Source organism: Dipteris shenzhenensis, chromosome 30 (assembly GCF_047967505.1).
Source record: "Dipteris shenzhenensis isolate YYH24624 ecotype China chromosome 30, Dip_SZ_1.0, whole genome shotgun sequence".
Lineage (NCBI taxonomy): Eukaryota > Viridiplantae > Streptophyta > Polypodiopsida > Gleicheniales > Dipteridaceae > Dipteris > Dipteris shenzhenensis.
Genome location: NC_141625.1, coordinates 14,948,367 through 14,959,931, shown reverse-complemented (window position 1 = coordinate 14,959,931; position 11,565 = coordinate 14,948,367). Strand labels below are relative to the sequence as shown.

General features: G+C 42.7%; 1 protein-coding gene across 1 annotated transcript in view; it reads right to left on the bottom strand.

The window, feature by feature from the left end:
- Window positions 1-562: 562 nt before the first annotated feature.
- LOC147881755 (uncharacterized) overlaps window positions 563-11,565 on the bottom strand; it is a 30,609-nt gene continuing 19,606 nt past the window's right edge. Inside the window, exons 10-14 of the mRNA XM_087401763.1 lie at window positions 9,946-10,195; window positions 9,314-9,852; window positions 8,720-8,831; window positions 8,406-8,600; window positions 563-1,830 (exon numbers count right to left, since the gene is read on the bottom strand). Of these exons, the coding sequence (XP_087257889.1) occupies window positions 1,555-1,830; window positions 8,406-8,600; window positions 8,720-8,831; window positions 9,314-9,852; window positions 9,946-10,195 (1,372 nt within the window). The 3' untranslated portion in view covers window positions 563-1,554. The remainder of the gene's footprint in view (window positions 1,831-8,405; window positions 8,601-8,719; window positions 8,832-9,313; window positions 9,853-9,945; window positions 10,196-11,565) is intronic.

Genomic DNA, 11,565 nt, shown 5'->3' with positions numbered 1-11,565 from the left:
CCCTTTACGTTGTTAAGGCTGGTTTAAGTAACCCAAAGCACTTTGTAATCACTACATTATTGCTAACCCGAAATGCTAATGTTGACTATAGCCCATTTGGCCATTGACCTCCAACAGAGCCACCATCTTCCCCCATACCCTCGGCAGGGTTGAGTCCAGGGCAGGAGCAATGGAAAGTCATAAAATGGACCAAGAGAATGTCATGGCTCCTTTGTAGCAAGAGTCCCAGAAGCGATGACACATCAGTCACACAATGATCATACCTACACTACCAACCGGTAAGGTACGACACAGTGGCCATATCACACAATAATACCACTTTCCCATGTACACATGAACATATTCAACCATAAGCACAGAAAACCCCACTGACATCATGCACATTACATACTTCACGCAACTTGAAAAACAAGCTAATACTTCACACAAAAATCCCCACTCAACATCATGCAAATTACATACTTCACACAACTTAAAGAACCAGCTAATAACGTCAAAAGAGTTCAGCTTCCAAAAATTCCTGAACTAGTGACTGGATTTTAAAGTAGAGCACTCAGGCTCAAATTCCAAGTGGCACATGATTCAACAAAAAACCTCGATAACCCATGCTTGATTGATCGTCCTCAATGCCAAGGGACTTGTAGTTACAACCTCTTCAGATTGCGAAGAGCTGCAGGAATCTCACTTGTCTATTGAAAAAAAATAAAATTTCCCTCATTCCTTGAGCTGAGGATACACATATCAGTTTATCAAACCCAGGCTCGAAACCCAGGCTCGCTGGAATAGCCTCTGACTGTATTTGGCCTAGCATGGACCTTCAACCTGTATTAGCAAAATTGTACGCTAATTACCCGAAGCATCATCAGGTGGAAATTCTTGATCAAACAGTCCTCTTAACAGATGGTGCAGCTCCAGTCATACCAAGATAAACTGGCAATCGCATCCTTTTTAAGCTTGCATGACTAGGAAAACTGTCTGGCATGTCTGTGAAATGTATCCAATAATTATACAATATCTGGGCTTAGAAGAACAGGACCCATGCCAACAGGCTGACAGTACTCCCTACACCCATTTGTGGTGCATCTCTCCCATGGAAGCAATCTTATCCCAGGATAGCCAAAGCCAGGAGCTATACATGTTATAGGCTTTCACTGATTGCTGAAGCCTGAAATAATATTTGTACCATTGTGGCAGTCTGATGGCAGCTTCCCTTTTGGGAAGTAAACAATGCATCTCCTGCTCTCCTAGGACCGCATATGAATCCTTCTTACAGTTTTGGCTTCTGAAGAATATGATGCTGGCCTTGCATGTCTATGGTAAACTGAAAGTCTTGCAAGTTCAGCCAGAGAAGTCCAGTAATCAGAGATGCGCATTCCCAAGAATCACTTTCCAAGCAACAAAAATTGATGCCATTAGCTTCTGGAGACTCAAACATCTAAGTTTTAATGGCTGTGAATACAGGGAGTAAGCCATTGCTAATCATCAGCATGTTTCTGTTACTGTCTTCTCCGAATCGCCCATCCAGTAGCCTCAGGCTGGCAGTGACTACATCCACTATGACATTGACATTGACGATCTAGGGGAATCACGAGAACCCATCCTTTTTAGGGGTCCTCTTGCCACAGTCTGCAGTAGTTCTTGCAGTTTTAGGGAGTTCAAAGGCTTGCTGATATAAAAATCCATGCCAGCTGCAATACACCGATCCCCATCTCCTGACATTGCATGGGCTGTCATAGCTACAATTGGAGTCCTGCGAGCTTTGTCATGAGCTTTCTCCAATTCTCGGATCTTGGCCGTTGCCTCAAATCCATCACAAACAGGCATTTGAACCTGCAAAACAGACATGAAAAATCTCCTCCTTTGTAAACTTCAACATATTATCATCAATTCCAACACAAAATTAAAAAAAGGCACGAGGGGAGGGGGAACAGCACAAAGGACAGAGCAAAAAAGGGAGAGGAAGGGAAGAGGGAGAGGGGGGGGGGGGGGGGGGGGGAGGGGTTTTTACGTAACGGCATGATTACTTGCAGAAAGAATGTATATGTTTCAGACACACTGTGGTAAATATTTGAGTAAGGCAACGAGTAAAAGATACATCAAAATGAGCCTTTTTTCATGTCCATTATAAAGAGCTAACCTATAAAATCGAGAATGCTAACTAGTCCTTTATTGCTCATCATTACTGAGTGCATGTAAAATATGCACGACCACTAGGGCTGCACTATCCCTTCAGAAGCCTTCATTCCTTGCTACCTGTCCCTCTGTATGTGCAAGCAACATATTTAAGTGATCAACCTCACGTGGTGGAGATACTCATTCTCCCTGCCGATGTAGTGAAGGCTGCCAATGCTCAAAGATTGACGCGGGAGGTGGCCTTGTATAACCCCCAGCCCTGCGTGCTGCTAGCCTGCAATGTCGAGTGAGCCAAGCACCACACAAGAAAACACACAAAAAAGCCCAAGGCTTGTTGGATCGTGGATTGATTAGACCATTACTCCGACCCTGTTATTTGCAGACAAGGACGAATCTAAACGCTATAAAGAACAGATTTTGTTTACACGGGCACAGACCAACTTGTTTGTCCAGCAGAAAATGGTAGTTTGCAGTGCCCTCATATGAATGGCATTAAACACAAGAAAGCCCAAAAAAAAAGGGTTGTGGATGCCTTGTCCACAAACCCATTGATTGCATCTCCGCTGTCTTCCCGGATTAGTACAAGGGAAGGGAAGCACATGCAGAATTTAAGGCAGCGGCCATATTTCCAGACTTACAGGATCCGATCATCCTGAATTCTAGTTGCATAGTGAATTATAGGGCTCTCTATTTGGTTCCAGGCTCACTATATAAAATGTTGGAGTTGGTCCTTCTCCCATGCCAGCACATTTGGGTGTCATGAAGGCCTATGATCAGGTGAAACAAAGTTTCAATTAAAGGTCTCTTTGGAGAGCTATTAAAAAGTCTGTCTCACAATGCTTGACAAAGTGGACAACAAGCAGCTAACTGGCTTGTTATATCCATTACCAGAAGGCAGTTGACACATCTTGCTGTATAATTCAAGGTAGGTCTGCCATCTACTAAATAGGGGAAGGCCAACTAATACTATGCCATGGATTTCATTACAGTGCTGCCCACTGCTGAAAACAGCTAAGATGGTGGGTAGCTCCTACTTAACTCCACAAAATGGCAGTTTATTGATCATATGCTTAAGCGATGAGGGTTGTCTAAGAAAACAGCCAGTAACAAGGCCTATTGAGAAGAGCCCGTGAGATCGTGTCAAAGGCTTTGCAAAATTCCACAAAGCAGCAATATACATTTTGTTTTCGTGATCTGGCCTCCTCTATAATGCTCCGGAGTGTTAAGCACATGAGCCATGGTCGCATTGTCCCGTCAGAATCCTGCCTGCCTCTCTGCTCTGAGTCCTTGTATCTCTGCAAGCTGGCTAATCTCTGTGTCAAGTACTAATGCATAAATCTTGGACATGACATGTCCAATAATAATGGTCTTGTAGTTTCCTGGGTTCATGGGATCCCTTGCCTTGTGAATAGGAGTGATAGTGTTAAGGGTCCAAGCGCGTGGGAAGCCAAGGCAAATGGAAAATCTTAGCTAGGGTCGGGGCTAAGATATTAATCCATATGCAACAAATTCAATGCAAAGCCCTTCGTGATCTTTCGCTCGACCATTTTGAAGTTTCAATGCGGCGTCCTTGACGCCATCTCTAGTGAAGAGAGTGCAAGTGGTGGGGCGGGTGAGTGAAGAGATCTGAGGTAGGCGGGTGTGGGACATCATAAACGCTGCATGCATATGCGTGCCAAGTTCGGGTATGGTTGAGAGGTGAGGGTGAATTTCGCTCAAGAAACTTGCGCTAAAAATCCTTGGAGTTGTTACTAAATAGTGTATTCAATAACTCTTTCTCATTTTGGCGGATAGCTGGCTACTTCTTCCGACGTATTAGACGACGGCACTCATGTATAGTGTCTGGACTGTTCGGAAGATTATGTTTGGCTTCAAATCGGAGCTGTCACAACAAAGGGCCTTACACTCCGCATCGTACCAACTATTGCAAGGCACAGATCCAAGAGGTGGAAGTCTAGTGGAGTAGGTATTGTTGGGAAAAGCGTTAAGGCAGCCTCATGGAGTGAGCGGCTAATCAAGGCAGCGCGGTCCTCTAAGAGGGGTATGTGATCTAGAGCTAGGTCATGATTAAAATGTATATCATGGTAAGTAGTGTGAGTGATCGGAGCAGTAGACGGCGCTGTAAGACAAGGGGTAGAGATGTTGAAGAAGAGATAAGTGTGGTCCGCCCCCGGAGGGAGTGGCGAGACAGAGAAGTCAGAGCAGCCCAAAGATCACACCTTTAGCTCATTTAAGGAATTCAGCCCCCAGATCGTCCACCCTATCACATGAGTGTAGCCCAAACTAGAAGATCATGGCATAAGCACAAGATTTGCTGTCCAAAGGACTCATGTGAACTAGTTCTCCTCCTTTTTGTTCCCCAATATTGCTAGTCTAGAAAAAGGATGGGGCATATCGAACATGTGTAGACTCAAGAGCTCTCAACAAGATGTTCACCAGGAACAGGTTCTGGATAGGTTGAAATTGACGAGTGGGTATCATCACAAATAAGGATCCATCCTCGTGACATCCATGTCACCAAGCTGTTAATACTCCAAAGTTGTTCCAGTTGACCATTTATTGATCATAATCAATTATGTTCAAAAAGTTATATTTATTTGGTCAAAGTATTGACTTCCGTCAAAGATACTTAACTCCAATTAAGTAAGCCTTAACCCCAGTTAGGAAGACTTGGCTTAGGCCAAGATGTTTAACTATGGTTAACCAAAGAACCAGAGCGTTGACTTCAGTAAAAAAGGATTGACTTCGGTCAATGAGAGTTGGCTTACGCCAAGAGGCCAAGATGTTTAACTACGGTTAACCAAAGAACCAAAGCGTTGACTTCGATCAAAGAGTGTTGGCTTCGGTCAACGAGACTTGGCTTACGCCAAGAGGGTTAACTTCAGATAACCAAGATGTGCCAACCTTGGTTGGAGAGACTTGGCCATAATTAAGGCACTTCGACTCATGGTCAAGCCCCTTAATTACGACCAAGAGGGTTGACCTCGGTTGACTAAAGAAATTGTATCATGTTTATGTGCACATGTTTGCTTGGTGGGGACGCCCACAAAGACTAGGATTAGTCTAAGGTTTATTTGCATGCAAAAGTGCTAACGATTAATGGGTGCCATGGCTATGTGCGTTCTGATTAATGGTTGCAAGTTCTAAGACGTGTTGATTGCCCAATATGCTACGGAGCCCAATGGGTAGCCCGAAGAAGTCCATGAAACTGATGACTACAAAGACCCTAGACTTTTTCCCTTTGAGGCATGTAACTAAATTTTAGTTAGATATTTTGACACCTAGCATATTGCCAAAAGAAATGAGCTGAGAGCTCTTTCTAAAATGGAATTCACGTAAGATTTTCCTACAACGATTTTGTAAATATGTACTTAGTTTTCATTCTATGGATACAGACCTTCGGGGGGGGTCCAGCCCGACTATTGTCCTGGGCCCTAGTGCTCTGTGTGTGTGTGTGTATGTGAGAGAGAGAGAGAGAGAGAGAGAGAGAGAGAGAGAGGGGGGGGAGGGTGTGATTTCCTAGCAAAGAAATTCTGCACGGCCAACTTGGCCCTAGTGCTCTGTGTGTGTGTGTGTATGTGAGAGAGAGAGAGAGAGAGAGAGAGAGAGAGAGAGAGAGAGGGGGGGGAGGGTGTGATTTCCTAGCAAAGAAATTCTGCACGGCCAACTTAGGAGAAGGAAATCGAAGTTGTTTTGGGTACAGTGGTTTTACACTTCTCAAGTTCGAGAAAGCCAAACTTAAAAAGATGAAAGGAAAAGAAAGGGTATACCCAAAGTTGTCTCCTAGATACTATGGGCCATTCTAAGTTACTGCGCCCATAAATGAAATCGCATATCGACCGAGTTCCAAAAACTTGAAAGATTCAAAATGGTTTTCATGTGACTCTTTTAAAGAAGTACCAAGGACTAGAACCCACAAAACCAGTTCAAGAAGAACCACCAAAAGTGGAAGAAATGGAGGAGATACTCCAACCAACACAGATTGTATATCACACTGAGAAAAAGGGACCCAGAGGCAAGGTTAGTCATAGGTACCTTGTCAAGTTCAAGACTATTCGGCGCTTGATGCCAAGTGGGTAAATAAGGAGTTCTTTTGGGAGTATCCTCAAGTTTTACACTTGTATCAAAAAGCTTTTCAGTTGAGAAAATTTGATTAGAGGCGGAGGGGATGCCACCCATTGGTGCTTCTCCCAAGAAATAAAGAGGAATCTTATTAGATTGACTTCAGTCAAAGAAAATTGACTTTGGTTAAATACTTTGCTTTGCATTGGTAAAAGAGAACCGTGGGGACACCCAAAAGGGACAAGGACTAGTCCAAGAACTAAAATGCATGCATTTGACAAAACTTTAATGGGTGCAACCATAACCCAAACACACTAAATTGACCGAATGGCATCAACTTGACAAAGCCATACCTTCCACTTAGACAAGTGCCTACCCTTGGTACAGCACACATGCACATTGTTGGGAAATACAGCCACCCACTATTGCATGTTCCAACCATCAAGGGAGGTTATCATGGAAAAAGGTTAAAAATTTGCAAAAATTTCTAGTAGCCTAAAGCTCACAATTACCTACACAACAAATCAGCTACTATGATTAATCAATCGTGATCTGCCTGCCCTTATCCAACTTCCTAAGCAAACCATATTTTCCCATGCGGCACCACCATGATGCACCTCTTATCAATGCACGCGACATCTACGGTCGATTGTGTGCAGGTTCACCCCATAACCTAGGTGAGGGACAGTTTGACATTATTATTTTGGGTCATATGGCATTGACATCAAGCACCCACCAATTGGCCGCCACGAGTCTCTTCACAAGAACCAATTTTCCTCCAACCCACCTACTTTTCACCAATTGATGCACAAAGTTGGGATAGGATAGCTTACAAAATCTTCTGAAAGCACCTAATTTCCCCTCAAGATGGAGCTGGAACATCTTTTGTTGAAAACCTGCGGCTTGCTCACTAAAACACGAGAAGGGTTCAAGGTGCGAAGGTTCAAATTGAACGAGATAAACAATTATCAAGGAGTTCGGGTCACTTCCTACCAAACCCATTAACGCGTGAAACTGGTAGGCCCTTTTGTAATAAATAAAGTATGGCCACATTGCTATGGGAGCTTCAAAACGTTTTTTGATAAATGACTTGCGCGAGTGGACCTGATCTTACTTAGGCCAATTCAAAAACCACAAATCTATTGAGGGCTTGAACCTACTTAATGCCGAGTCATCAATGTCCAAAAAGAAAAGGAACTACTACAATGAATTGTTTTCACTAATCGCAGAGTAGCTATCCCAAAAAGAGAGGTGATTTTCACATATCTATCTTTTTTCAAGTGCAATTGGACCAACTGTTTGAATTCCTCTTTCAATATATTTTGATTATTTCCATGGATCATGTTCTACAAAGTCCTACTGCATCCACGCTCAATTTCATAAGGGGACCAATGCTCATGGTGAATGATTGTGTGTAGATCTGTACCTGCATGTTCCTAACATTCCTTAAAATGTCAAAGAGCTGTATTAAAAATCAAAAAGTAGGGGAGGAGCAGACGTTACTGGGCTGCATTCTAGAAAGGCCTACTGCGACACCACCCAAACTATGCACCTAAAACCAAAACTACAGGAGACACAAAACATAGTGAGAGCTGATTCTGCCATCTCCTTCCATGAAGATTTATAGCAAATGCCTGCTGTTTTTCACCCCCGGTACCTCACAGAATAGGATACACTAGTGGCTGATAGCCAAGAACTGCAGAAACTCTTCTTGTTGCGAAGGCAAGAATACAAAATGGCAAAGATCAGGCAGTATGCACTTCTATACTTGAAAGTCAGTAACACAACAATGAGATTCCTCAAAAAAAGAGGAAGTTTTTTGCTACAGAGTCATAGTAAAGAAAAGAACACAGAAACAGAACTGACATGAAAAACCATTTGCAAGCAAAAAACATGCACTACGGATTCGATGAAGTTGCTAGCTGGTGTCATAACAAAATGTGCTTCCTCATGGAAAATAAATGATATTACGTAATTCTAGGCACTAGCATGGCATTTGTAAACACCCATACTTCATAAAATAAAAATAACAGTGCTTGCTGTGTGAAAGGCCACATATGTTTTGAATATACCACAATAAATGCTTGATTTCTTTAACCATACTGTAGTGCTGCTTTTTTTTCTCTCTCTGATTGAAAAATCTGCTATAAAATTTAATCTATGAAGACATTCACAGCTCTAAAGCACTTCAAGAAGTTTGACTAACTCACATCCATCAAAATTAGGTCAAATGATTCTTTGGTGAACCGTTCGACAGCTTCTGCTCCATTACGAGCCAGGACAGTCGTATGGCCCCATTTTTGCAGTAGCACCACTGCTACACGTTGATTTACAAGGTTATCTTCCGCAACCAAGATATGCAGACTCTTGCTAGGACTTTCTGAAGATCCCTTTGAGACTTTACCCTAGAAATCAAGCAAAATGATACAAGTATGAGATGAGAAAAGTGTCCTCAAGAGGAACGCACCACAGAGAACATCAGGACAAAAGTCTTCAAGATACAGACAACCTTCAAATTTCATACCTCCATGACAAATGAATTGCCTTGACAACCCAGGGCTGTCTCTAATACCCTAATAAGTAAGGAACGCTTGATGGGCTTTGATGTGTGAAGGTTTATGCCAAGCTCTTTGCACCTGGAGACAAAAAGAATGACCATGATGCTTGCACAGGCCTTGATGATATGAATGCACTTTCTAGGTTTGCAGTGCATACAAGCTGTGACAATGAGCTTAATGACTCGCACCTATACATAAATAAATAAGGAACCGAGGAAAATTTTGCAAATCTTGTGGGAAATGAATGATATCTTGTTATTGCCCCACCCCTCGCTTCCCTCCCTTGCCACCCCACGAAATAGAAATAACCACGGAGGTGATGAAGACTTGAAACACACACAGGCCTTTAAATTGTTAAATATAAAGAGGCATACAATAACAATTGCTCTAGATAAAAGAGCAGAGAAGGGACCCCTGCCTTTCAGGAATACATGGCAGAAGAGGAGGGGAAGAAACTAGAGGCTATAGTAATTTATAAGCAGAATAAATTGCACAAGTAAAGATGCCACATGATTTAGCAAGAGCAGACTACAACAGATTTAACAACCTTGAGACAATACCTGGTTGCATCAGTGTGATTCACTGAAGTCAGCATGATAATGGGAGGACAGTTATTCTCTGACAAATGGCACCTGCGGACCCTTGATGCAGCAACAGCTGCCTGGCAATCTTGGTTTTCCTCGATTACAAGATCATCAAGAGGTGTTCCTTGCACCTGACTGCATAGCCTACTGTGTGAACTGTCTTCAGATTTGCTGACCACATTATCATTGGAGTGCTGTATATCAACTGGAACTTCAGAATACATGCCATCTTCTGAGATATTATTGCTTCCAGGGTTCTGAGGTTGCATGACTAATTCGACAGGATGTTTCACAGCAACATCCCTATCAATTGGTAAGAATGTAGCTGAAGCACAAAATCTCCCAAGAAGATTGGGCCTTCGGTGGAGAAGATAAACTAGCTCAGATGCATCCGTTCCATTCAACCACATGTCTAGCAACAACACATTGTACTTCTGACCTGCCTTCTCTGCCTTCTGCAGGGCCACTTCAGCAGCTTCCACACTGCTAACACCATCAGCTATCATCCCCCAGTTCTGAAATAAAGAACCACATATTCAGCCACATACCCAGTTAAGAAAAGAACCAAAGGTAATTGTATAGCATTCAAAACCCGGTAAGTCCATTACCTTCAACAAATCTACCAATATATTTTGGCTGGTTTCATTGTCATCCACAACAAGGGCAGGAATGTCTTTGAACATATCAATCCTTGGACTAAAAGAGAGATTGCAAGCTGGGGGTATATGGAAACTGGCTGTAAAGTAAAAGGTGCTTCCATGATCTTCTTCACCGTCGCTTTCCACCCACATCTTTCCCCCCATTGCAGCTGCAAGTTTCGATGATATTACCAGACCCAATCCTGTTCCTCCATACAGTCTGCAGAAAACAGTGTCCCAAATATACAACCCTCATGAACCAACAAGTTTGATTGCAATGTGGCATACCACGATCTCTGAAATTCCTGTCATCCTGTCTATCCCGTGCAGATTATTGTAGACAAGAAAACAAAATTTTTGTGTGGTATACAACCATCCATTGAGAAAGAGATTTGTGAAATAAATGCAGAATACACCATTCCTTTTAAAAAATCAAATCAAGGAGACAATGTTTATATCGTAACAGGAAAAGATATATATTGGAGCACCAATCACAGAGCAACTAATTGCATCTGCGTTGCAAAAGGATTTATGCTTTCAAAAACATGAATCTTCACAATGTATGCACCCTCGAAGAACTTATTCAAGCCCCATGTATGGACATGTAGTTGAAAATAAGTGTTGTTCCCAGACACGTGTTGCACTTGATGGGATATCTCAAGGTGTATGCCCCAGGCACACCTTGGTTTCTATGTGTGTGTGCTAGAGGCACAGTTAGGTGCCCATAAGCACTGTTAGGTGGTGGTAGAAGCTAGAATCTAGGAGCAAATTGAGGAGATGATTGTGGAGCTTAGAGGTCATCAGTGATGTCAGTGATCATGTAAGAGGTGCCTACTTAAGGACCTCACCTTTCTTCATTCTATTAGCAAGAATTCTCAGTTTTTGTTCACTCCATGCTTTCCTTTCAGTTCACCAACATGGTATCAGAGCCCTTCGATCCTCCTTGAGCCCATTTGTGCCACATCATCTTCTTCTTCTCCATCTTCTTCTTCTTCATCTTCACCATTTCTTCCCTTTCTTCCCAAATCTTGCTAAAGCTTGTTCTCCCTCGTTTCTCCGCCATTCTCCAAGCCCTTCCTGCTGGAGATAACCCTCGAATGGGCGAACTTCCACCTGCTAGCAATTGAAGAAAGGTCGTCGCTGCTGGTCGCCATTCCACGAAAATCGTCGAAACTGTCTTCTTCGTTTTCTCTGTGTCTGCTCCACCTTTCTCTAATTCCTTTCAGGGGAAGCTTCTCCATAAATCTGAGCAGCAATGGTTGCATATTCAAGGAGAACAGAGCCAAAAACCAGTCGATTTTGACAACGCTCCAACCAGCAATATCGCGCGCCATTTCGCCCAACCTCTGTGCTGGATCTTCTCTGGTATATGAGCTTTCTTTTGCTTCAGAAAGCCCTTTTTCTTTGCTTTGAAGAGTGAGATACAAGCCCTCCAAGTTCAGGCCTCTGTTTTGGACAGTTTTGACAAGGTTGTGAGTTTGATGCTACTTTAGCATTTTTGAGGTTTTAAAGTATTGAAAAGCATCAATACAACTGTGGCTACAACTTTCTTTTAAGTTGCTATACTTTCATTTAGTCACCTCTATGAAG